This window comes from Rattus norvegicus, chromosome 6 (assembly GCF_036323735.1).
Source record: "Rattus norvegicus strain BN/NHsdMcwi chromosome 6, GRCr8, whole genome shotgun sequence".
Taxonomy (NCBI): Eukaryota; Metazoa; Chordata; class Mammalia; order Rodentia; family Muridae; genus Rattus; species Rattus norvegicus.
The window spans coordinates 102,781,469-102,808,922 of NC_086024.1; the positions used below are offsets into that span (position 1 = coordinate 102,781,469).

The window sequence follows — 27,454 nt, forward strand, 5'->3', positions numbered from 1 at the left end:
CAAATTGGGAAAAAAATGAAACATTCAAGTAAAATAAATTCAAAGATCTCTAATCATGCTCAGTTTAAACAATCTGTACCAAAATGTTATAATAAAATTGTCAAGAATCAAAGATAGAGATCTTGAATTCAGAAAAGAAAAAGAAACATGTTAGATATAAGAGGGTTGCATTGAGGCTGTCATTGTATGTCATAGCAGAAACTTGAGGTGCTTCTTGTCTACATACCAAGTTTGTGGCTGGTTTGGTCTCCATGAACTTCAGTGTCAAAAAGCCATTTAGTTGAAAAAATTTTAGTTATTGGAAAGCTTTTCATATGAGTTTATATAATTGTGAGTCTAGCCTTTCCTAGAAAGTTTTCTAGATGAGAAACTAATATAACATGTCAAGAATATGTTGGGTAATTTTAGTTGGCAATTTAATTATTTCCCCCCACCCCCTTTTTCTTTAGGAGTTAGATGAAGGTACCTGTGACTTTTGTCAACTGAGGTTTATTTTCTGAATTATAAAACATTGTTTTAGTAACTAAAGCTATGATGGGATTGCTGAAAAAGAAAATTTATTGACTAAGATGCCTTTGATTTCAAAATAAACGCTTTATACTTAACAGTTCAACAAAAGCAATAAAACATAGAGAATAAACTTATTCCTAATTGGAATACTTTGCAGTAAGTCTGGAATTCTTGCTTATGCTTTTCTAGTAATTCCATATTAAGGATACTTTAAAACTGAAATTCTAGCATTAATTGGATTGACACATCTAGTTTTAAATTGTTGTCCCTTTAAATATAAATCTTGGGAAATATTAGTTTTAGATTTCACATTTATTAAAATACTTTGCTTTTATTTAGTTATCCCAGTATTATATTGCAACTAAGAAGAAAATTTGTGTTTAAATCTCTTGAAACTTATGCAAATTGATACCTACTCCTTTGAACAAGTTAGCCATTAAATAATAACAAATTTCTGTGCCCTTGACTCATTCTTGTCATTGCCCTGTTTAACAACATTATGGAGTCTAATAATATTAATCATATTACTATTTGTGGTGGTTTGAATATGCTTGGCCCAGGTACTGGTACTGTTAGGAGGCATGACCTTATTGGAATAGGTGTGGCCTTTTTGGAGTAGATGTCACTGTAGGCATGGGCTTTAAGACCTTTATCTTTGCTGCCTGGAAGCCAGTCTTAGTAGCATTCAAATGAAGATGTAGAACTCTCAGCTCCTCCTGCACCATGCTTGGATGATGTCATGCTCCCACCTTGATGATAATAGACTGAACCTCTGAACCTGTAAGCTAGGCTCAAGTAAATGTTGTCCTCACCATCAAATGGAAAAAAGATAGCATTTTCAGCAAATGGTGCTGGTTCAACTGGAGGTCAACATGTAGAAGAATCCAGATCGATCCATGCTTATCACCCTGTACAAAGCTTAAGTCCAAGTGGATCAAGGACCTCCACATCAAACCAGACACACTCAAACTAATAGAAGAAAAACTAGGGAAGCATCTGGAACACATGGGCACTGGAAAAAATTTCCTGAACAAAACACCAATGGCTTACGCTCTAAGATCAAGAATCGACAACTGGGATCTCATAAAACTGCAAAGCTTCTGTAAGGCAAAGGACACTGTGGTTAGGACAAAATGGCAACCAACAGATTGGGAAAAGATCTTTACCAATCCTACAACAGATAGAGGCCTTATATCCAAAATATACAAAGAACTCAAGAAGTTAGACCGCAGGGAAACAAATAACCCTATTAAAAAATGGGGTTCAGAGCTAAACAAAGAATTCACAGCTGAGGGATGCCGAATGGCTGAGAAACACCTAAAGAAATGTTCAACATCTTTAGTCATAAGGGAAATGCAAATCAAAACAACCCTGAGATTGGCTAAGATCAAAAACTCAGGGGACAACAGATGCTGGCGAGGATGTGGAGAAAGAGGAACACTCCTCCATTGTTGGTGGGATTGCAGACTGGTACAACCATTCTGGAAATCAGTCTGGAGGATCCTCAGAAAATTGGACATTGAACTGCCTGAGGATGCAGCTATACCTCTCTTGGGCATATACCCAAAAGATGCCCCAACATATAAAAAAGACACGTGCTCCACTATGTTCATTGCAGCCTTATTTATAATAGCCAGAAGCTGGAAAGAACCCAGATGCCCTTCAACAGAGGAATGGATACAGAAAATGTGGTACATCTACACAATGGAATATTACTCAGCTATCAAAAACAACGAGTTTATGAAATTCGTAGGCAAATGGTTGGAACTGGAAAACATCATCCTGAGTGAGCTAACCCAATCACAGAAAGACATACATGGTATGCACTCATTGATAAGTGGCTATTAGCCCAAATGCTTGAATTACCCTAGATGCCTAGAACAAATGGAACTCAAGACGGATGATCAAAATGTGAATGCTTCACTCCTTCTTTAAAAGGGGAACAAGAATACCCTTGGCAGGGAAGAGAGAGGCAAAGATTAAAACAGAGACTGAAGGAACACCCATTCAGAGCCTGCCCTACATGTGGCCCATACATATACAGCCACCCAATTAGACAAGATTGATGAAGCAAAGAAGTGCAGGCTGACAGGAGCCGGATGTAGATCGCTCCTGAGAGACACAGCCAGAATACAGCAAATACAGAGGCGAATGCCAGCAGCAAACCACTGAACTGAGAATAGGACCCCCGTTGTGGAATCAGAGAAAGAACTGGAAGAGCTTGAAGGGGCTCGAGACCCCATATGTACAACAATGCCAAGCAACCAGAGCTTCCAGGGACTAAGCCACTACCTAAAGACTATACATGGACTGACCCTGGACTCTGACCTCATAGGTAGCAATGAATATCCTAGTAAGAGCACCAGTGGAAGGGGAAGCCCTGGGTCCTGCTAAGACTGAACCCCCAGTGAACTAGACTGGTGGGGGGAGGGCGGCAATGGGGGGAGGGTTGGGAGGGGAACACCCATGAGAAAGGGGAGGGGGGAGGGGGATGTTTGCCCAGATACCGGGAAAGGGAATAACACTCGAAATGTATATATAAGAAATACTCAAGTTAATAAAAAAAAAAAAATAAATGTTGTCCTCATAAAAGTTGCCTTGGTCATGGTGTCTGTTCACAGCAGTATATCTCTAAGTCATTATTAGATTAAGTTTTCTAAATTTTTGTTATTAGGTTATATGGTACTGCTTAGTTTTGTCAACCTGATACAAACCTGGGAAGTTCCCACAATTGAGGAATTGCCTCCATCAGATTTGCCCTGTGGGTATGTCTGTGAACCATTTTCTTAATTTCAAATCAATATGGGAGGGCCTAACCCACTGTAGAAGTTGACATCCCTAATTGATAGACTGGATTAAAAAAAAGTGGCTGTGTAAGACAGAGAAAATAGGCCAGAAAGCATCATTCTTCCATTTTTTTTTCTATGTTTCTGCTTCTGTTTTCTATCTCCAGGTCCTTGTGTTGGCTTGTAATGATGATGGCCTTTGAGCTCAAAAATGCCCCTCCCCTCTTTTCAACCAGAGTTTTTTGGACTAGTGTTTTGTTACAGCAACAAAAAGTAAACTAGGACACTCACCATTTCAACAGTTTATAGAATAAGTCCATCTTGTCTATTGTGCTTTCTGTTGGCTAACATTTTAATTTTTTCCCCTTCGGTCCTTTTTTTTTTTTTTTTTTAAATTAAAGCTTTGAAGTATTTAGGCTTATCTATTGTATGGAAAAATACATGAAGAAATTAAGTTAATGTGAAAAAAAAAGATTTATTTTGTCTCATGGTTTTGGAGGTTTCCATTTATTGGCCTTGATTCTATTGATTCTGGCCCTTATGGAGGCAGAATATCACATTGTCAGGAATATGTTGCAGATAATGCCCCACTCTAGAAGACAGAAAGTAGAGATATGGGAGAAAGACTCCTGAGACCAGCAATAACTTTTAAAGGCATACCCTCAGTTATAGACCAAGTTCCAAAATAGATATGTCAGCTCATAAGCAGGTGTTCAGTTCAATATATGAAAGTGTGTGGTACATTTTATATTTAAACCTTAATAGGTACATAGGTACATCTTTCATTTTTTTCCTTTATCTTATAACTAAGCAAAATGGTTGTTCAAATAACACAGCAGTAGTATAGTTCATATTCTGTTAACAGTTTTGTTTTTGTTTTTGTTTTTTTTTTTTTTTTTGTGAAATGGCTGTGCATTTTCCTCACTTACATATACCTCAGTTAACAAATGTGTCCAGCCATAATGACATTTCATGAATGTCTTCAGCCAAATTTCATCTTTTAAAATTATTTTCCCTCAATACTCATCCTCTTTTCTTCCTCATAGTTCTTTTTTGTATTTGCTACTTTTCATATTATTTTTAATATTTATTTGAAATTTTAAAAAATTTGCAAATTTAGCACATTTATACTATGATGAAACCTTATCAACTCAATACTTACATATACTATTTTCCAGTATGGTTTCTTTTTATGGAGCTAGAGCTTAAATGCAGAGCCTTATTCATGCTAGGTAAATACTCTGTTCCTAAGCCATTTTCCCTGCCCCATTATAACATTCTTATTTATTTTTTATCTTTTTCAGCCATGTGGTGTTGGCTTATGCCTTTAATCCCAGCACTTGGAAGGCAAAGGCAGGCGGATCTCAGAGTTCAAAGCTCGTAGAACAAGTTCCAGGACAGCCAGGTCTACACACAGGAACCCTGTCTTGAAAAAACCAAAAGAAAAAAATAATTTTTTGTACCTTTTAATTCATCATTTCTTGTTAATTCTATGAGGTAGAATTTATAAATATTCAAACTCACAAATGTTAGCTGAACATAAATAATAATTAAGAACATAAATAATAATTAAGTTCATACCCAAGTTTCAATTTCTGTCTTAGTCACCATTGCTGTCAGGAGACACCATAACCACAGTAGCACTTATCAAAAAACAAATAAACAAACAACAAAAAACAAAACAAACATTTAATTAGGGGGTTGTTTACAGTTTCAGGCTTAGTCATTATCGTCATGTCATAGAGGAAGAAAGCGTGGTGGCAGGTAGCTGCCATGTTAAAGAAGTAGTTTAGAGCTATGTTCTAATCTATAACTGTGTGTGGCGGGGGGGAGGGGGGGAAGACAGAGAAAGACAGAGAGAGACAGAGAGAGAGACAGACTCTGACTGACTGGGCCTGTTGTGGGCTTTTAAAACTTCAAAGCCCATCCCCAGTGAAACTCTTCCTCCAAGGCCACCTCTACTGCAACATGGCTACCCCTCCTAATCCTTCTCAAACAATTCCATTTCCTGATGATGATATGTGAGCTTATGAAGGCCATTTTTATTCAAACCACCACAGTTCATAACATTCTCTTCTGACCTCAAAGTCACCTGCATTCTCTTACATATACACACATATTGGTAAATATTTAGACAAAAAGCACAGTTTTAAAACTACAAAGTGGAGATTGAATTTGTTTCTGATACTATGTATAGTATCCAAATGCGGGTGCGCGCGCATGCGCGCGCATACACACACACACACACACACACACACACACACACTTTTGATTGTTGTACCTTTATTTTTTTAACTTTTTAAATTTCCTTTTATTAAAATATTTTTTTATCTCAAATAATGTATTCTGATTATGGTTTCCCATCCCTCTACTTCTCCTAATTCCTGTACTGTTCCTCTCCTATCTGGAACTATGCCCTTTCTGTCTCTAATTGGAAAAAAAACAAAAAACAAAAAACAAAAACAAAAACAAAAAAACAAGCCACCTTGAGGCCTGGGCCAACAGACTAGACCTGAGATGAACCTCAGCCTGGCCTCATGCAGCTTGGGTGGGTAACAAGCAACCCTTCCCTCAAGTCTGACACCACTGAATCTGATGACCACCAGCCCAAGACAACTCCTGCACAGTGCCACATGGCATGGGTCGGGCATACATTCCTTATACCACTTCTTAGCTGACCCTAGAGGAAAACATTTTTCCACCAGTTTTATTTTGTGTTCTGTAAATTCTTTTACCTTTATAGGTTTATCCTTCTTAAGGTTAGGAAAATTTTCTTCTGTGATTGAATTAAAAATATTTTCTGGACCTTTTTGCTAGGATTCTTCTATTCGTATTGTTTTTAGGTTTGGTCTTTTCATAGTGTCTTAGATTTCCTGGATGTTTTGTGTCAAGAATTTTTTAGATTTAATTTTGTTTGATTGATATACCAGTTTATTCTAGCGTATCCTCCAAGCCTGAGATTATTTAACTCTTGTACTATGTTAGTTATGCTTGTATTTGTATTTCTTGTTCATTTACCTAGGTTTTTTCCATCTCTGGATTCCCTCAGTTTGTGTTTTGTTTATTGCTTCTATTTCTAATTTCTTTAACAATTTTATTAATTTCATTTATCCTATACTCTGTATTGGCTTTAAAGGATTTATTTATTTTGTCTAAGTGTTTATTTGTGTTTTCCTGGGTTTCTTTTTTTTTTTAAATTGGATATTTTTTATTTACATTTCAAATGTTAATTCCCTTTCCTGGGTTTCTGGCCATAAGCCCCATATCCTATCCCCCTCCCCTTCTTCTGTGAGGGTGTTCCCCCTCCACAACTATCCCCTCCCACCCCCCTTGACATTCTCCCGCACTGGGGGTGAGGGATCCAGCCATGGCAGGATGAAGGGCTTCTACTCCCTTTGGTGCCCAACAAGGCCATCCTCTGCTATATATGCAGAAGCCATGGTTTTCTCCATGTGTAGACTTTATGTAGTAGTTTAGTCCCTGGGAGCTCTGGTTGGTTGGTATTGTTGTTCTTATGGGGTTGCAAGCCCCTTTAGCTCCTTTAATCCTTTCTCTAATTCCACCAGCAGGGGACCCTGTTCTCAGTTCAATGGTTTGTTGCTAGCACTAGCCTATGTATTTGTCAGTCTCTGACCGAGCCTCTCAGGAGACAGCTATATCAGACTCCTGTCAGCATGCATTTCTTGGCTTCATCAATATTATCTAGTTTGGTGGCTGTATGTAAATGGTCTGTATATCCAGGTGGGACAGGTTCTGAATGACCATTCCTTCAGTCTCTGTTCCAAACTTTGTCTTTATATCCCCTCCTATCATATTTTTGTTACCCCTTTTAAGAAGGACTGAAGCACCCACACTTTGGTCGACCTTCTTTTTGAGCTTCATGTATGTGGATTTTATCTTGGGTAATTTGAGTTTTTGGGCTAATAGCCACTTATCAGTGAGTGCATACCATGTGTGTCTTTTTTTTAAAATTTTTTTTTATTAACGAGTATTTCTTATTTACATTTCGAATGTTATTCCCTTTCCCGGTTTCCGGGCAAACATCCCCCTAACCCCTCCACCTCCCCTTCTTTATGGGTGTTCCCCTCCCCACCCTCCCCCCATTGCCGCCCTCCCCCCAACAATCATGTTCACTGGGGGTTCAGTCTTAGCAGAACCAAGGGCTTCCCCTTCCACTGGTGCTCTTACTAGGATATTCATTGCTACCTATGGGGACAGAGTCCAGGGTCAGTCCATGTATAGTCTTTAGGTAGTGGCTTAGTCCCTGGAAGCTCTGGTTGCTTGGCATTGTTATTCATAAGGGGTCTCGAGCCCCTTCAAGCTCTTCCAGTTCTTTCTCTGATTCCTTCAACGGGGGTCCTATTCTCAGTTCAGTGGTTTGCTGCTGGCATTCACCTCTGTATTTGCTGTATTCTGGCTGTGTCTCTCAGGAGAGATCTACATCCGGCTCCTGTCTGCCTGCACTTCTTTGCTTCATCCATCTTGTCTAATTGGGTGGCTGTATATGTATGGGCCACATGTGGGGCAGGCTCTGAATGGGTGTTCCTTCTGTCTCTGTTTTAATCTTTGCCTCTCTATTCCCTGCCAAGGGTATTCTTGTTCCCCCTTTTAAAGAAGGAGTGAAACATTCACATTTTGATCATCCGTCTTGAGTTTCATGTGTTCTAGGCATCTAGGGTAATTCAAGCATTTGGGCTAATATCCACTTTTCAATGAGTGCATACCATGTGTGTTTTTCTGTGATTGGGTTACTTCACTCAGGATGATATTTTCCAGTTCCAACCATTTGTCTATGAATTTCATAAAGGCATTGTTTTTGATAGCTGAGTAATATTCCATTGTGTAGATGTACCACATTTTCTGTATCCATTCCTCTGTTGAAGGGCATCTGGGTTCTTTCCAGCTTCTGGCTACTATAAATAAGGCTGCTATGAACATAGTGGAGCACGTGTCTTTTTTATATGTTGGGGCATCTTTTGGGTATATGCCCAAGAGAAGTCTAGACAATTGTGTATTTCATCAGGATTTTCCAGTTTTGTTGAATATAGGGTTTTGAAGTAGGAGCTGATGATTTTTTTGAGTTTCCTCCGATCCTGTTGTCATGTCTCCCTTTTCATTTCTAACTTGGTTATTTTGGATACTCTCCCTGTGTCCTCTATTTAGTCTGTCTAAGGGTTTATCTATCTTGTTGATTTTCTTAAAGAATCAGCTCTTGGTTTTGTTGATTCTTTGTATAGTTCTTTTTACTTCCACTTTGTTGATTTCAGTCTTTAGTTTGATTATTTCATGCTGTCTACTCCTCCTGGGTGTATTTGTTAATTTTTGTTCTAAAGCTTTTAGGTGTGATGTAAGCTGCTCATGTACGCTCTCTCCTGTTTCTTTTTGCAGGCACTCAGAACTATGAGTTTTCCTCTTAGTCCTGCTTTCACTTTGTTCCATATTTTGGGTATGTTTTGCCTTCATTTTCATTCAATTCTAAAAAGTCTTTAATTTCTTTCTTTATTTCTCCCTTGACCAAATTATCATTGAGTAGATCATTGTTCATTCATGTATATGTGGGCTTTCTGTCATTATTGTTGTTATTGAAGAGCAGTCTTAGTCTGTGGTAATCTGATAGGATGTATGGGATTATTTCAATCTCCTTGTATGTATTGAGCCTTGTCTTGTGATTGTTTATATGGTCAATTTTGGGAAAGGTACCATAAGGTGCTGAGAAGAAGTTATAGTCTTTTGTTTTAGGATGAAATGTTATATAGATATCTCTTAAATACATTTGGTTTATAATTTCTGTTTGTTTCTCTGCATCTCTGTTTAGTTTCCATTTCAATGATCCATCCATTGCTGAGAGTGGGGTGTTGAAGTCTCCCACTATTATTGTGTGAGGTGCCATGTGTGTGTTGAACCTTAGTAAGGTTTCTTTTATGAATGTAGGTGCCCTTGCATTTGGAGCATAGATATTCAGGATTGAGAGTTCATCTTAGTAGATTTTTCTTTTGATGAATATGAAGTGTTCTTCCTTATTTTTTCTGAAAACGTTTGGTTGAAAGTCAATTGTATTCAATATTTGAATCTCTACTCCAGCTTGTTTCTTGGGACCGTTTGCTCAGAAAATTGTTTTCCAGCCTTTCACTCTGAGGTGGTGTCTTTCTTTGTCACTGAGGTGTGTTTTCTGTATGCAGCAAAATGCTGGGTCCTCTTTATGTATCCTTTCCATTAGTCTATGTCTTTTCATTGAGTCCACTGATGATGAGAGATATTAAGAAATAATGATGGTTGTTTCCTGTTATTTTTCTGGTTAGAGATGGAATTATGTTTGTGCCGCTCTCTTCCTTTTGGGTTGTTGCAAGATTACTTTCTTGCTTTTTTCTAGGGTGTAGTTTCCCTTCCTGTGTTGTAGTTTTCCATCTATTATCCTCTGTATGGCTGGACTTGTGGAAATATATTGCATAAGTTTGGTTTTTTCCTGGAGTTGCTTGGTTTCTTCATGTATGTTAATTGAGGGTTTTGCTGGACATAGCCTTCGCTGGCATTTGTGTTCTCTTAGGGTCTGTATGACATCTGCCCAGGATCTTCTGGCTTTCATAGTCTCTGGTGAGAAGTCTGGTGTAATTCTGATAGGTCTGCCTTTATATGTTAAAAAATTAACTTCAAGAAGTTACATAGCATGTGACTCCATTTTTTGCATCCCCCCAAAAGAAGCAAGCAAGCAAGCAAGCAAGCAAGCAAGCAAGCAAGCAAGCAAACAAAACCTGTAAGAATGAAGAACAGATCAATGATTGCCATGAGGACTAGATAGTATAGGTATGTAATACAGAGAGTAGTAACAAGCAGGTTATTTCTATCCTGGAGTTATTTCATAGTTTTGAAGTTGTTGTGTATCCTGGTAGTAGTTAAGCATGATATAAATTGATTTGAAACTGACTAAATCAGTACATGCCTATACATACAAATATTGGTGAAAGTTGAGGTTTGTATGCTAGTCAACAATAGTGTACAAATGTCAAATTTCCCTAACTTTGTTGTTACAATAAATGTCACAACTGGTGAAGCAGTGTGAATTCTATAGTTTTTTTTTCAAATTCTTATGATTGTGTGATTACTTCACTATAAACGTTATATTCTCATCAATTTTTTCTCTCATAGATTGTATTCTTCTATATCTTCTAAGAAACTCCCAAATTCTTAAAGAAATACTCAACAATATTCTAAAATGTATATTTAGAAGTTAAGCGATACTAAGTTTTAAGTCTGTTATGTATTTTAAGGATTATTTTACATATAGATTGAGGCTTGTATTAAAATAATTGTTTAATTGTTTAATTTTCCAACATTATGTGATGCAGACCTGTATTTCTTTTCTACTTTATTGCTTTTGTACCATTGTTTTGTCTTAAAACAAATGTGAGGATCTATTTCTGTTTTCTATTTTCTTTTGCCTCTGATTTTGTAGCAGTACAGCATTATTCTGATTATCGTACATTTATAATAAATTCCTAAAGCTTTTTATGCATTTTATTTCCATGGAAGCAGCTAAAGTCAGAGTACATGGACGTAGTGGGATAAGAGAAGCAAGATGAATAGGTTTGAATTTTTAGTATGTTGTTAAATAAATACAGTTGCTGTCACTATTATTTTTCTGGTCCACATATGGAGGGAAAGGAGGTGACTAAAGTACTAAAGTCTGTTTTATTTTGTTTTTATTTTTTGAGATGGGGCCTCACTGTATAGCCTTTGATGTTTTGGAATTCACTATGTAGATCTGGCTGGCCTCAAACTCATAACAGACCTAAAACTTACAAGATCTGCCTACTTCTACCTCCTGAGTACTGGTGTTTTACAGTGCTGAAATCCGAGGTGAAACATTTCAGTGTTATGTAAGTCCCTGAGCTGGTGTGATTTCCAAATTTCAGAAATTTCATAAAGAGGAACAATTGTGGGGCTTGTATCCAATCTGGCAAACAGCAAGAGGAGAGGAAAAAAAGCTACTGCTTTGGTATCAATACTATTTCTATACATTATGTGCTATTTGCTGTTCCCCAAGTTTGTAGTCATTCTATTGTTGTTACTGTTATTGCTGATATATGCATGTCAAGTAGTTTGATTAATGTTTTAGTGTGAGGAAAAATATTGTTTAACTGGATTAATTGGATTTTAATAAGTTTCCTATTCATTTTAATTTGTAAATAAAACCAACCCCTGAACTTATTCTGTGTGATTTCATCATATGTGTTTGAGCTTGTTTCATGAATGGTTCAGATAAGTGAAAAACTAATGGTGTCCACTGGGTGGCAGCCATCTACTAGATCCAAGGACCAGTTTGAAGAACTAGCTGGTTAAGGCTGATCAGCACAATTTGCTGAATTAGAGGCAGTACTTCTTCACCAGGAATTGGCTGGTGTCTTTGTGCCAATCTGTCTGAAGCTTGATTTCATCCTTTTGAGCTTAGAAAAGATATTTTTACTTTAAAAGAAATCCCAGAATTGTCAGTCCTGAAAATACGTGTGTGTGTGCGTGCATGTGTGTGTGCATATACATACCCCATACACACACACACACACACACACACACACACACACACACTAAAAACAAACTCAGTAGGTTGTATTTGTGTATTCTATGTACATATACACATCTTTCTCTATATATAACAATGATAATCAAAAGCAGGTTATCAACTTGAGAGTAGGAGAGAACCATGAAGGTATTGAAAGAAGAGTGTTTTATGTAGGGTAGATGGGGAAATGATGTAATTCTGTTTCAAGTAAAAATATATTTTAAAAGTATCAGGTTGGGAGGAATGAGAGAATATGTACTGTGTTCTTTTCAGAAAAAAATGTTTGTCAACTACTGCAAGTATTTCAGTATGTTATATTCTCCTTTCGTTCTAGTTATAGGTAATAATAAATGAGAATAGCAGATTTACAGATACAACCTTGTATATTGCTGTAAGCTATGAAGGCCTAAGATTTCTGAGAAATTCTGAGCCAATCATGTTGATGCTTAGGGCTTGTTTTCTGATGAGATTGATTATAATCAAGCTATTATTCAAGCTTGTATTTTCACGATTGCTATTAGAATAAAAATATTCATTGGAGAAGAAAAATTCAATAGGAGTGCTAATAGTACATACTTTGAGGTAAATCGTTAGAAAACTGTAACCAGTATTTTGAATCTATATTATTTTTTTAAAGAAACACAAGTAAGAAAATGTGTATTAATTGGGTATAACAATTCTGCTGAGTTTTTACAATAATGTCTATAATAAGACTGTGTAATCATTTATTTTTTGGTTAATTGCAGGTAGTTATGAAGATGAAAGCAGTATGTTTGATTTTTTTTTTTTGTTGATAGTTTTTTGTTTTGTTGTTCATCTGCTTTTTGTTTTGTTTTTGTCTTTGGTCCTATCCCAATGCTAAATTTCAGAATTTGTGGTGTTCACATGTAGGCTTAGTGTTAGATATTTGATTTGTTGTAATAAAATTTAACTTGTATATCAGATACTGTTTTAGAAGATTAGGAATTTACAGTATGGTAAAAAGCAATTGGAATCTCAAATTAGGAAAACAATGTAGTTCCACTTACATTTTAATTTTTTACTATTAGAGCTATGTTTTATTAAATATAACCACTCTTAAATATTGAAATAATTATGTTTTACATAGAATCTTCTTTGTAGGAATAGGGAATACCAATATGTGAATCTCATATAAAAAGTATTATTTTAATGAATATCCAAGCGAACTACCAATGAACAAATTATATTATAGATAAACACTTACCTTTATCAGTTACTTTTAATTGTTAACGTTACATAATCTATAATCTCTTGGGAAATGTGTGATGATGAGGGATTGTCTAGGTTGCCTAGATTAGTTTAGCTTGTAAGCATGTCTGTGGTGGATTATCATGGGTGGCACCATTCCCTAGTCAAGGGATATTGGAATAGAAAAACTGAGCTTAGCACAAGCAAATGAGTGATACAGTCAGTCTCTCTTTGCCCCTGATTGTGGATGTGAATTTAACTAGCTATTTTGAGGTACCCCCACTGTGACTTCACTGCTGTGATAGACTAGACCCTGGAAGTATAAGCTAAAATAAATCTCTTCTCCCTTAAGTTGCTTTTTTTCAGAGTATTTTTTTTTTAAAGATTTATTCATTTATAAGTACACTGTAGCTGTCCTCAGATACACCAGAAGAGGGCATCAGATCTCCTTACAGATGGTTGTGAGCCACCATATGGTTGCTGGGAATTGAACTCAGGACCTCTGAGCAGTCAGGTGCTCTTAACCGCTGAGCCATCTCTCCAGCCCTTTTCAGGGTATTTTATCACATCAACAGAAATGAAATCAGAACATCATTCAACATATTGTCCTTTATTCCAAAGTTGGTGTTTTCTTTCTCATTCTTATTTCTTATACTTTCATACTTTACCTTATATTTACAATAAATGTAGTCTTTTTTTGCCCTTCAAATTAATTTAGACCCTAAATGGACTCAGCAGGTTGTATTTATGTATTTATATCACAATAACAATTTAAAAAAGGGGAGACCAGAAATTGGAAAAGGAGCTGAGTAAAGAGGGACATAGAAGGAATTGGAGGAAGGAAAAGGAATGAGGGAGGAGGGGCATGATATAATTATGTCATAATTTCTTAAAAAGCAGAAAATCAAAGTATGTATTATATTGTTTGAACAATTTCATACTGAAACCTGTATCTTTCAGTATGAGTATTTTTTTGTGACTCATCCATATTGATAGATCTAACTCTTCATTGAAACTCCATCAAGTATTTTATTGTACTAGCATTTATTTGACTTTCCTTTTGGTATAGCTTAGTCTGGGCTGGTAGTTGCTAGATACATAACATCAGATGGCCTTGGAGTCCATTTCTCCTGCCTCCTTCTTCCTTCTCTTCGTGCTAGAATTATGCATACCACACAGCCTATACTAACAATTATACTATTGTTAGTTTTAAATTTAACACCATTGTAAACAGCTCTTCAAAGAGTTATGTATATGTAACAATTTCCTTGGGGTATGTGTTTAAGTACCCAATTGTTGGCAAACAAACCTTTATTTTCAGTTTTACTAGCTTCATAATATTATTCTCTATATAGTAATATAACTTTATATCCTCAACAACAATTCAATTCATTGGAATTTTCATAAGACTTAGTATATTGGAATTAAAGTATTCACAATGTGATACATATCATTTGTATATTTGCTTAGTTTTTTATATCTATAAACATTTTTTTAAAAATGAAGCTCCAGTTCTTTGTGCTTTTTCTATTTTTTTCTAGTGGTGATTTGGTTAAATTTATCTTGTGCTGAAAAACCAAAGAAAAAAATAAAATGTTTTCATTATTAACTATCTTTGCTCTAAAAGATGGTATTTTTTCCTAGGGCAAAGTTTGAAGTCTGGTATCTAGGGGGTAACAGAAGAATGGTGCAGTGAGAGAGCAGTTGAGATCTAGTGTCTTACTTCTAGTTATCAGCGCACACAGTTAAACAAGCAGCACAACACAAGCCTCGCCATTTGATTCTAATGTCTTTGCAAGATAGTTATACTCCACCTTCCTGTATTCTGTTTTTTATGTAATTTGAAATATTTTTTTCTGCTTCCCTAAGTGGCTTAATCAGTTTCTAAGAAAATCAAGTGACATTATTTACCCATGTTGATTTCTTCCTGAATATTAACTATGACATTTAAGGTTATTTTTTTAACATGTCAAGAGAGTAAAAAATTGATGGTGATTGGAGGAAAAATTGTTTGCTTCCAAAGGAAGAATACCTCTTCTAGGAATCTTTGGTGCTAGGGGAAAAAATGATACTAGAAATGGAGAAGAGAAGAAATGAATGAGATTTGATGCATTTTTAATGTAAGATATTCTAAGCAGACTTGAATATTTTTTGGGCTATGTTTCTAAATTTTTCATTGGATGCATGGAGTTTGAAGAGTTTGTAAATAGGTAGCTCAATAAAAGGAAGTTGGGTGATTGCAGTGATGTGTGCATGCTCAGCGTCGACTCATCATCAAGTGTAAGAATCTGCTCATGCTTAGTGACATGAAAAGTGAAAGCTGTCAAGGGGCCGAAGGAAAAAGCCTACTGTGTGGAGTACAAATGTACCCCTGCCTTCAGTCTCCAGCCGAAGTCTAAGAGAAAGTGGACAAGTGCAGTCACACACCTGCCGTCACCTCTTCACACCCTCTCTTTGCTTTCTGATTTTTATGTGATTTGCCACAATTAATTGTAATCTTGGAAATCATGAGATGAGTTAAATCTTCCCTTAAATTGTTTCTTCAGATATTTTGTCAGAATGATGAAAATGATATTATTCAAATAAAATATCTGCATCTTATTGGTACAAAGCTATCTTATGTTTGGATATGATAGTATTCAATAGTGAAGTAAATGTGAATATTTTTGATATTTAATTTGTAATATATAACCTAATATTTAAACTTAATTCACGATGTATGAGACTAAGGTTTGCCATTGGAAAGATTTTATATGAAAGACAATGTAATATTCATTTTATTTGTTTTTAGAAAGGCAACTTTGGGCCTTTACTAGTGATTAGGCAAATACCTTTTAGAATATAAGATAAAAAGTATGAAAGTATTATATATTAGAATATAAGTATTAGAAATAATAAATATAAATAAGTGTTATATAAAGTAATATAGTATTGGAAGATAAGATCAAAAGTTATTTAGTATTATAGATGACTGCAACTGCAGTAAGACATTAACAATAAGGGATAGGAAACACTGAGATAGTGATTCTCAAATTTCCCAATGCTGCATCCCTTTAATACAGTTCCTCATATTGTAACAAACCCAACCACAAAGTTATTTTCATTGCTACTTCATAACTGTACTGTTATGAGTTGTAGTGTAAATATCTGTGTTTTCCAAGGGTGTTAGGTGACTCCTGTAAAAGAGTTATTCCATCCCCAAAGTGGTAGTGGTCTAGAGGTTGAGAAGCAGTGCTCTATGGAGATAGAATGTATCATACATTGTTGTGCTTCTTCCTGAATTGAGGTGTATGTGTCACAGTCTTTTGTGGCACAAGAAAGGGGAAAGCATTTATATTATTTTTCTTAAGTCATAGTACAAATGAATTTAAAATGATATGAATTACTTTGAACTATTTTTATCTTTTAGGATAGTTTTTTAAGTTTATCATTGTCTTCTTCTACCATAAAGTTTCAAATGATGTTACCTATTGTGTTTAGGGCTCAGATTACTCAGAAACTGTTTGATCTTAAATGCCACCTTGCATTTAATATATGAAGAGTTACAAGGGTAGAATTTACTTTTAAGTAGAACAGAGCATCTGTTGGAAAATAAGCATTTCTTCTTATAACAATAAAAATGAAGATAAAATATACATATTATTATTAAACAGAATTTACTTTAGAACAGATTTCAAGCCTTAGTTGCAAATTGTATGAGACTCGCTCTTTCTCTCTTGTCCTGATCATATTGAATACCATTAAATATTCCAGCTAAATCACTATGTGTCAGACTATATAAAACCAGACAAAACAGTCCAATTTTATGCTTCATCCAAGAGACACATCTTAAACATAAAGACTAAGGGATCACTGGAGAAATTGTACCATTCAAACACATAAGTGAAAGTGCATGAGGCTATACTAATTGTCAACAAAGCAGCCTTTAAATTAAGACTAGATATGAAAATTGGATTTTTGTAATAATAGTCAATGTTCCAGGAATTTATCACAATCAAATGAATATCACAAAGTAAGAATGTTTTAAAATATATAAACAAATTTCTAAATCATATTTGTGGAATTTATGATACATCTGTCAGTAGTTGGTAAAATTTATAGATGACCCATAAGAGGGATGGAAGACCCAAATATCAATAGCAAAACGATGTGTAAGTTAACTGACAATGGAAGAACCTTTTCATTTTAGATGAAGATTATGTCCTTTAAAGTTTATATGAATGTTGACCAAGAGATCTCAGAAATGCCTATACACTTAACTTCTGATGGACACATATTCTAAAGACATACATTAGAGAAAGTATGCTTTCCATGAATCTTGCTAGGGAAACTGGATAGCCACATGCAGAAGACTGAAACTTGACTACTGGCTTTCACTTGTACAATAGTCTAGCAAGGTGTGCTAAAAGTATGCATTTAAGACTTGAAATGCTCAAATTTTAGGTAAAAACTAAGGGAATACTTTAAGATATTTGTACAGGTGAATGATTTCCTGAGTAGGTCTCCCAAAATACAAGAAACAAAACCAAAAATTGGTAGATAGAATAATATCAGGCTAAAAAAAAAAAAAAAGAAGAAAAAGAAAAAGAAAAAGAAAAAACCGCATTCAATCTTCTGTATCCATAAGCATACAATTATGGCATAAAAGACAACTTACAAAATGTTAAGAAAAATTTTCCCAACTCCAGAGACACCCAACACATTCAAAATTAAACTAGAAATCCCTTTTATGGGTTAATAATGCATGTTTTGAGATAGTGGCACAACTGATGTTCTTGCTAGTTTAATGCCAAGCTGATCCAACCTAGAGTGAGTTGGGAAGAGAAACATAATTGAAAAAAAAAAAAAAAGAATATGCCCCTATCAGATTGGTCTGTGGGCATGCCTATGGTCTATTTTTTTTTTTTTTTTTTGTTTAATGACTTAAGTGCAGGGGCAAGCTCACTGTGGGTAGTGTCTTACCTGGACTGGTGGTCCTGGTTGTTATAAGAAAGCAGGCTGAGCAAGCCTTGAAGAGCAGGCTAGTCTGGAAGTAACTTTTATTCATCTGATGTAACTGTCATCTTGGAGGCTTGCTGCTGAATAGGCTCACCCTTTCCAGCTCTTTCTGAACTCTGGCTGGCTGGTTCATCTCAGCTGTTCTGAGTCACACTCCTCCCCAAGCTGACTCTTTCAATCTGGCTTCTCTCAGTTTCTCACTGAATTGCTTTGTTTGGCCTCAAAGTAACCATGACAATTTATTCTAATCTTCTGGGTTCTTATTCTCTGACTCAAAGTGTCTCTGCTGTCCTTCACTGAACTATTTGAACTCACTGCTCTCTTAGTTGCCTCTTTTTCCTGTGATCTTTCTCTTGTGCATTGGGCATATCGTATCTCATTCTGTCAAATATTTCTGATTCATCACGTAGATGTCACTTTCAAAGATGGCTGCTTCCATCTACAGACTAACTTTACCTTCACTGTTTGGGATTAAAGGTGTGTACTAAAGCTGTGCCTATATTCCAGCCAAAAGGATAAAAGGCATGTTATTTCAGCTGGATTTCAGCTCAGAAAGTCTATGGATTTGATCCCTTGCCAGAATAGACATGTTGCTGGATTAAAATTCCTCTACAAGCCAGTAAGTAGGTTCATGGTCTCTGCATTAATTCTTGCCTCTAGGCTTCTGCCCTGATTTCTCTGTGATGGACCCTGCTGTGGTAACAAAAGCTGAAGCAAACTTTTCTCCCCAAGTTAGTTTTTGTCATGGTGTCTTGTCACAGCAGTAGAAAATCCAACACAGTTGGTATGGTACTTTCCACACATGAATGTGAGCCTGCGTTTGTATCCCCAGGCACCCATTTAAAATCAAGACATGGTTTCTTGTGCTTATAATTTCAGCTCCTTTCCACAGAGAAAAGTGCTTGCCCTAGCACACCTTTAACACTTGGGGGTAGAGGTAGATGGATCTTTGAGTTCCAGGTCCCAGGACAGCCAGAGCTACACAGTGAAACCCTGTCTCAGAAAACATAAAACAAACCAAAACAAAAAAATAGGTAAGGCTGAGAGTATTAAAAGAATACACAGATATTAAAGAATACACAGATATTAACCTCTGGCCTCTAAATGAAAGTAGCAAAGACCAGCTACATATGTATGCACACATATGCGCATACCCACAAGCACATATGTGTATACCACATGGATACACAGAGATTTTAAATGTGCATAAATGTCTATATAATTCATCCAATTTGTTGTCATTATATTAGTCATTTTTAATTATTTAGAAGACATTTAGAAATAATAAAAGCTACATAATATACAGTGACAGCTCCTTGTACCAATCTATTTAACAGTGAATAGGGCTGGTAAAGTGGCTCAGTGCATACAGGTGCTTGCCACCATGCCAGTGACCTGAGCTTGATTTCCAGAGCCCACACAGTGGAAGAAGAGAGTGCATTCTGGCAAGTTACCCTCTGATCAGGTCATACATGACATGAGCCCTTCCCACCCTACCCATACAAAGCAAGGTGGGCAGATTTGAATAGACATTTCTCAAAAGGAGAAGTAGAAATATCAACAAATTCATGGAAAATGCTCAGTAGTATGAACCACATGGAAAGAAATATAAATGAAATATCTTCTTAATACGTTGGGTATATGAAAAATAATATAACTGGACATAATGGCACATACTTCATTTAAAAATCTGTTTACTTTAAGATATTTAATCTAATTTCTTCATTGTAAACTTACCCTTTCCTTTTGTGACTCATAAATACCCTTTGGTTACCCCCTCTAGGCTCCATAGAAGTTTTACTACTTATTGTAGATACCTCTCACTTGTTTTGTATGTTGCGTTTGCTATTCCTAAGTCTGCTTAGTCTTTTGAATCAATTTTTAGGTATTTTCTGAAGTTTCCAGTTCTGCCCAAAAGTATTGTGTTTCCTCTCTTCTCGACTGTTTATTTCTCACTGTTTGATTCCTGTATGACTTATGCTTGTTTTCATCTCTTCTTTGTTCTTTTTCATTTAGACATTTGTCAGCTGTTTTTTTTTAAGTTCAATTATGTTAGGTTTTGTTACTTTGAGCTACATATGAAGCATACCAACTACTTAATTTCATATATTATAATATTATTTCTAAAATTATATAATTTTCTTTGGTAGATTTTAATTCTCTGTTAACTTTTCCATTTTTCGACTACTGGTGAGAATTTTTCTTTGCCTCATGTTAAATAGTTGTTTTGCTTTGTTTCTTTTTACTTTTTATACTTGTATTTAAAAAGTAAATTATATCTTCCTATAATTTTTTTGTGATTTTTCTCTTAGTTGTTGTTGATGCTTTATGTTCCATCTCATACTTGTAAGTTATTATATATACGTGTTACCCATGGGTGGTATAGTAAACATGGACATAATAGTGCCTTTTCTTTAATTCTAAATTAATCAGAGGAGAAGCCAGTTGTCCTCCAAAACTCAATTGTTTGAACTTTGATGGCTTTTAGACTATCTACCTATCCTGTAATTTTCAAGAGCTGTAATAGTTTTCTTTTCCCCAAATCTCTTTTGATTCTTCATCTATATAAATGGTAAAAATTCTTAGAAATAAAAAAAAATCAGTACATTGAAATCACACAAAAGAAGCTATTTCTGTTCTACTAGTTCATTATATTCTTTTATTTTCATTGATCTCTGCTATTTCAAACAAATGTTATAGCAAGAATACCAGCGTTGATTGTCTCTTTTATTTTAGATGTTGTAGGAACAGGGTCTTGCCACTATGTATCAGTAAATTAATCTTCTAGATGTAAGAACAGAATTTGCACATTTTAATTCCCTTATATGTTACATTTATATAAGGTCACTGTGTTTTAATTAGCTACTTGTCATTGAAATGTTCGCTTTACTGAAATATTAATTGTTAGTATATTTTCTTCAAGTTAACATGCAATAAAATTAATGATGTTTAGGAAAAAAACAAAAAGGATAAATTTCATTTAAAATTGTATTTCACCAAATCTAACTATAGTAAAACATAAACAAAACTTAATTTTTCTTTTTCCCTTTCTTGTTTAGTGAGTGATAGCTGCTTCAGGAATCTTGCAGAAGACCGCAGTGGGATAAATCTAAAAGATCTCGTCCAGGATCCTTCTTTGTGAGTATTTGGTTTTTATCATCAAGTATAATTTAAAACTTTATTTTTGTATTTACTTAAAAAACAGTTTTCACAGCTAATTTTTAAATTTTTCTGGTAATTTTTTTAAATTTAGTGAAGACTAATGCCATATATATGTAATATTTATATTTATATGAAAAAATTTAGAAAACTTTAGAAAAGATGGTGTCATTCTTAAAGGTTGATTTTTCAAAAACACTCATAACTGGTAACAGCAATGTGGCAGTAGATAGTGGTCAAACGAACTACTTACTAATTGATTTGTTTGGGGAGATGAGAGTAAATTTGCTTACATCAATTTTAAGTTTCTTCCAATATCTTATGAATGATAACTGTTCTTAAAATTAGAAATATAAATTTATCACATTTAACATTCTATGTTAGAAAACTGCATAGCATAGAAAGTTTAAGAGTTTTGTAGAATTTACTATTTTTTTTAAATTTTTGTTTGTTGAGATACTGTCTCAGCCCATGTGGCTTGCAAGTCAGTCTATAGCCTAGGCCTGCCTCCAAGTCATGGTCTTTCTGCCTCTGCCTCCTAAGTGTCATGGATCTTAGCCCACTATGTTCCTTCCTGTTCTTTAAATTGTTCTTTAAATTTTAATTTGCTTTTTGTTTGCTTCCCAGATCAATTTCATTCCTTATAAGCCTATATTTTAGTTTAATGTTATTATCTTTTAATTTCATGACGTTTTGGAATTTTATGTATTTTGAGCAGTAAGTTCAAAAAAGCAGGACTCAAAGAGACTATTTCACACTATAGATTTAATGTGATAGTATGCTGTAATTATCAAGACATCTCAATGATTTAAAGTCTTAAGGCTCGTTTGATGTTATATTTCCACTAATAACATATCTGCCTGTACATAATTTTCAGTCTCTTAAGAAATTATTCTACATGTAAAATAATTTAACTTTTTTCCTCTTTTAGTAGAGTAATTCATATTGTCTTAAGTTACAAACATTAAACTGTTTCTTCTGGAGAGATGGCTGTGATAATACTTTTATAGCTGTAGTCAGTTGCATTCTATATAGAGCTTAATTTTCTTTACTTTCAAAACAGTCTTAATTGTATGCTATACATGAGACAAAAAGTTATCCAATTTGTATTTTGAACTTCTTTTATAAATCTTTAGAAATTTATATATTACATATGCATATTTGCCTATATATGTGTGTGTGTGTGTGTGTGTGTGTGTGTGTGTGTGTGTGTGCGCGTGTGTGTGTGTGTGTGTGTGTGTGTGTGTGTAGCACACATCTGAAGTACCTGTGGAGGAAACAACATAGCGATTTTTTATATATATAATATACATATTTTATATATGTAATATTATGAATGATTTGATTTAAGTTTATGTTGGACAAAAATTAGACAGAACACTTGTATCTACATGTATATATTTTTTCATCTTTACTAACTTGAGTATTTCTTATTTACATTTCGATTGTTATTCCCCTTCCCAGTTTCCAGGCCAACATCCCCCTAACCCCTTCCTCTCCCCTTGGTGTTCCCCTCCCCATACTCCCCTCATTACCGCCCTCTCCCCAACAATCACGTTCACTGGGGGTTCAGTCTTGGCAGGACCCAGGGCTTCCCCTTCCACTGGTGATCTTACTAGGCTATTCATTGCTACCTATGAGGTCAGAGTCCAGGGTCAGTCCATGTATAGTCTTTAGGTAGTGGCTTAGTCCCTGGAAGCTCTGGTTGCTTGGCATTGTTGTACATATGGGGTCTCAAGCCCTTCAAGCTCTTCCAGTCCTTTCTCTGATTCCTTCAACGGGGGTCCTGTTCTCAGTTCAGTGGTTTAATGATGTCATTCGCCTAGGTATTTTCTGCATTCTGGCTGTGTCTCTCAGGAGAGATCTACATCCGGTTCCTGTCAGCCTGCACTTCTTTGCTTCATCCATCTTATTTGGTTTGGTGGCTGTATATGTACTGGCTACATGTGGGGCAGGCTCTGAATTGGTGTTCCTTCTGCCTCTGTTCTAAACTTTGCCTCCCTATTCCATCCCAAGGGTATTCTTGTTTCCCTTTTAAAGAAGGAGTGAAGCATTTGCATTTTGGTCAACCTTCTTGAGTTTCATGTGTTCTGTGCATCTAGGGTAATTCGAGCATTTGGGCTAATAGCCACTTATCAATGAGTGCATACCATGTATGTCTTTCTGTGATTGGGTTTACCTCACTCAGGATGATATTTTCCAGTTCCAACCATTTGCTTATGAATTTCATAAAGTCATTGGTTTTGATAGCTGAGTAATATTCCATTGTGTAGATGTACCACATTTTCTGTATCCATTCCTCTGTTGAAGGGCATCTGGGTTCTTTCCAGCTTCTGGCTATTATAAGGCTGCAGTGAACATAGTGGAGCACGACGTGTTGGGGCTTTTCTGTATCCATTCCTCTGTTGAAGGGCATCTGGGTTCTTTCCAGCTTCTGGCTATTATAAGGCTGCAGTGAACATAGTGGAGCACGACGTGTTGGGGCATCTTGGGTATATGCCCAAGAGAGGTATAGCTGGGTCCTCAGGTAGTTCAATGTCCAATTTTCTGAGGAACCTCCAGACTGATTTCCAGAATGGTTGTACCAGTCTGCAATCCCACCAACAATGGAGGAGTGTTCCTGTTTCTCCACATCCTGGCCAGCATTTGCTGTCACCTGTGTTTTTGATCTTAGCCATTCTCACTGGTGTGAGGTGAAATCTCAGGGTTGTTTTGATTTGCATTTCCCTTATGACTAAAGATGTTGAACATTTCTTTAGGTGTTTCTCAGCCATTCGGCATTCCTCAGCTGTGAATTCTTTGTTTAGCTCTGAACCCCATTTTTTAATAGGGTTATTTGTCTCCCTGCAGTCTAACTTCTTGAGTTCTTTGTATATTTTGGATATAAGGCCTCTATCTTTTGGTAAAGATTGGTAAAGATCTTTTCCCAATCTGTTGGTTGCCGTTTTGTCCTAACAACAGTGTCCTTAGCCTTACAGAAGCTTTGCAGTTTTATGATATCCCATTTGTCGATTCTTGATCTTAGAGCATAAACCATTGGTGTTTTGTTGAGGAAATTTTCTCCAGTGCCCATGTGTTCGAGATGCTTCTGCATTTTTTCTTCTATTAGTTTGAGTGTTTCTGGTTTGATGTAGAGGTCCTTGATCCACTTGGACTTAAGCTTTGTACAGGGTGATAAAAATGGATCTATCTGCATTCTTCTACGTGCTGACTGCCAGTTTAACCAGCACCATTTTCCGAGAATGCTATCTTTTTTCCATTGAATGGTTTTGACTCCTTTGTCAAAAATCAAGTGACCATAGGTGTGTGGGTTCATTTCTGGATCTTCAATTCTATTCCACTGGTCTATCTGTCTGTCTCTATAACAATACCATGCAGTTTTTATCACTATTGCTCTGTAATACAGCTTGAGTTCAGGGATAGTGATTTCCCTGGAAGTCATTTTATTTCTGAGGATAGTTTTAGCTATCCTGGGTATTTTTGTTTGTTTGTTTGTTTGTTTGTTTTAATTCCAGATGAATTTGCACATTGTTCTGTCTAACTATCTGAAGAGTTGGATTGGAATTTTGATGGGGATTGCATTGAATCTGTAGATCGCTTTTGGTAAAATGGCCATTTTTACTATATTAATCCTGCCCATCCATGAGCATGGGAGATCTTTCCATCTTCTGAGAACTTCTTTAATTTCTTTCTTCAGAAGCTTGAAGTTCTTATCACACAGAACTTTCACTTGCTTGGTTAAAGTCACACCGAGGTATTTTATATTATTTGCGACTATTATGAAGGGTGTTGTTTCCCTAATTTCTTTCTCAGTTTGTTTCTTTTTTGTGTAGAGGAAGGGTACAGATTCATTTGAGTTAATTTTATACCCAGCCACTTTGCTGAAGTTGTTTATCAGCTTTAGTAGTTCTCTGGTGGAACTTTTGTGATCTCTTAAATATACTATCCTATCATCTGCAAATAGTGATATTTTGACATCTTTTCCAATCTGTATCCCCTTGATTTCCTTTTGTTGTCTAATTGCTCTGGCTAGGACTTCAAGAACTATATTGAATAACTAGGGAGAGAGTGGGAAGCCTTGGTTAGTCCCTGATTTTACTGGGATTGCTTCACATTTCTCTCCATTTAGTTTAATGTTAGCTACTGGTTTCCTGTATATGGCTTTTATTATGTTTAGGTATGGGTCTTGAATTCCTATTATTTTCAGGACTTTTATCATGAGGGGGTGTTGAATTTTGTCAAATGCTTTTTCAGCATCTAATGAAATGATCATGTAGTTTTGTTCTTTCAGTTTGTTTATATAATGGATCACGTTGATGGTTTTCCGTATATTAAACCATCCCTGCATGCCTGGGATGAAGCCTACTTGATCATGGTGGATGATTGTTTTGATGTGCTGTTGGATTTGGTTTGCAAGAATTTTATTGAGTATTTTTGCATCGATATTCATAAGGGAAATTGGTCTAAAGTTCTCTTTCTTTGTTGGGTCTTTGTGTGGTTTAGGTATAAGAGTAATTGTGGCTTCATAGAAGGAATTCGGTAGTGCTCCATCTGTTTCAATTTTGTGGAATAGTTTGGATAGTATTGGTATGAGGTCTTCTATGAAGGTCTGATAGAATTCTGCACCGAACTGATCCAGATCTGGGCTCTTTTTGGTTGGAGACCTTTAATGACTGCTTCTATTTCTTTAGGAGTTATGGGGTTGTTTAAATGGTTTATCTGTTTCTGATTTAACTTCGGTAACTGGTATATGTGTAGGAAATTGTCCATTTCCTCTAGATTTTCAAATTTTGTTGAATAAAGAGTTTTATAGTAGGATCTGATGAGTTTTTTAATTTACTCTGATTCTGTTTCCCCTTTCATTTCTGATTTTGTCAATTTGAATATACCTCTGTGTCCTCTGTTTAGTCTGGCTAAGGGCTAGACTATCTTGTTGATTTTCTCAAAGAACCAACTTTTGGTCCTGTTGATTCTTTGTATGGTACTTTTTGTTTCTACTTGGTTGATTTCAGCTCTCAGTTTGATTATTTCCTGCCTTCTACTCCTCCTGAGTGTATTTGCTTCTTTTTGTTGTAGAGCTTTTAGGTGTGCTGTCAAGCTGGTGACATATGCTCTTTCCTGTTTCTTTCTGCAGGCCCTCAGAGCTATGAGTTTTCCTCTTAGCACAGCTTTCATTGTGTCCCATAACATTGGGTATGTTGTACCTCCATTTTCATTAAATTCTAAGAAGTCTTTAATTTCTTTCTTTATTTCTTCCTTGACCAGGTTATCATTGAGTAGAGCATTGTTCAACTTCCATGTATATGTGGGCGTTCTTCCCTTATTGTTGTTGAAGACCAGCTTTAGCCCACGGTAGTCTGATAGGATGCATGGGATTGTTTCTGTCTTTCTGAATCTGTTGAGGCCTGTTTTATGACCAATTATGTGGTCAGTTTTGGAGAAAGTACCATGAGGAGCTGAGAAGAATGTATATCCTTTTGTTTTAGGATAGAGTGTTCTATAAATATCTGTTAAATCCATTTGGTTCATGACTTCTCTTAGTCTGTCTATGTCTCTGTTTAATTTCTGTTTCCATGATCTGTCCATTGATGAGAGTGGGGTGTTGAAATCTCCTACTATTATTGTGTGAGGTGCAATGTGTGCTTTGAGCTTTAGTAAGTTTCTTTTATATATGTAGGTGCCCTTGTATTTGGAACATAGCTATTTAGGATTGAGAGTTCATCTTAGTGGATTTTTACTTTGATGAATATGAAGTGTCCTTCCTTATCTTTTTTGATGACTTTTAGTTGAAAATTGATTTTATTCGATATTAGAATGGCTACTCCAGCTTGCTTCTTCATACCATTTGCTTGGAAAGTTGTTTTCCAGCCTTTCACTCTGAGGTAGTGTCTGTCTTTGTCTCTGAGGTGCGTTTCCTGTAGGCAGCAGAATGCAGGGTCCTCATTGCATGTCCTGTTTGTTAATCTATGTGTTTTTATTGGGGAGTTGAGTCCATTGATGTTTGAGAGATAAAGGAATAATGATTGTTGCTTCCTGTTATATTCATATTTGGATGTGAGATTATGTTTGTGTGCCTTTCTTCTCTTTGTTTTGTTGCCAAGATGAATAGTTTTCTTGCTTTTTCTAGGGCTTAGCTTGCCTCCTTAGAGTCTGGTGAGAAGTCCGGTGTGATTCTGATATGTCTGCCTTTATATGTTACCTGACCTTTTTCCTTTACTTTTTTTTTTATTATTTATTA

At 35.7% G+C, this 27,454-nt stretch overlaps 1 protein-coding gene and 1 pseudogene across 24 annotated transcripts in view; both read left to right on the forward strand.

The window, feature by feature from the left end:
* Gphn (gephyrin) overlaps positions 1-27,454 on the forward strand; it is a 529,275-nt gene that overhangs the window by 94,064 nt on the left and 407,757 nt on the right. For 23 of the 24 annotated variants that reach the window (XM_039112910.2, XM_039112897.2, NM_022865.4 and 20 more), the window contains one exon: positions 21,117-21,195. In XM_039112910.2, the coding sequence (XP_038968838.1) occupies positions 21,117-21,195 (79 nt within the window). Of the gene's footprint in view, positions 1-8,684; positions 8,743-21,116; positions 21,196-27,454 lie in introns of those variants that run through there. The other variant, XM_063262450.1, reaches the window with a different exon arrangement.
* LOC134479221 (E3 ubiquitin-protein ligase RNF138-like) overlaps positions 1-27,454 on the forward strand; it is a 92,747-nt pseudogene that overhangs the window by 20,058 nt on the left and 45,235 nt on the right.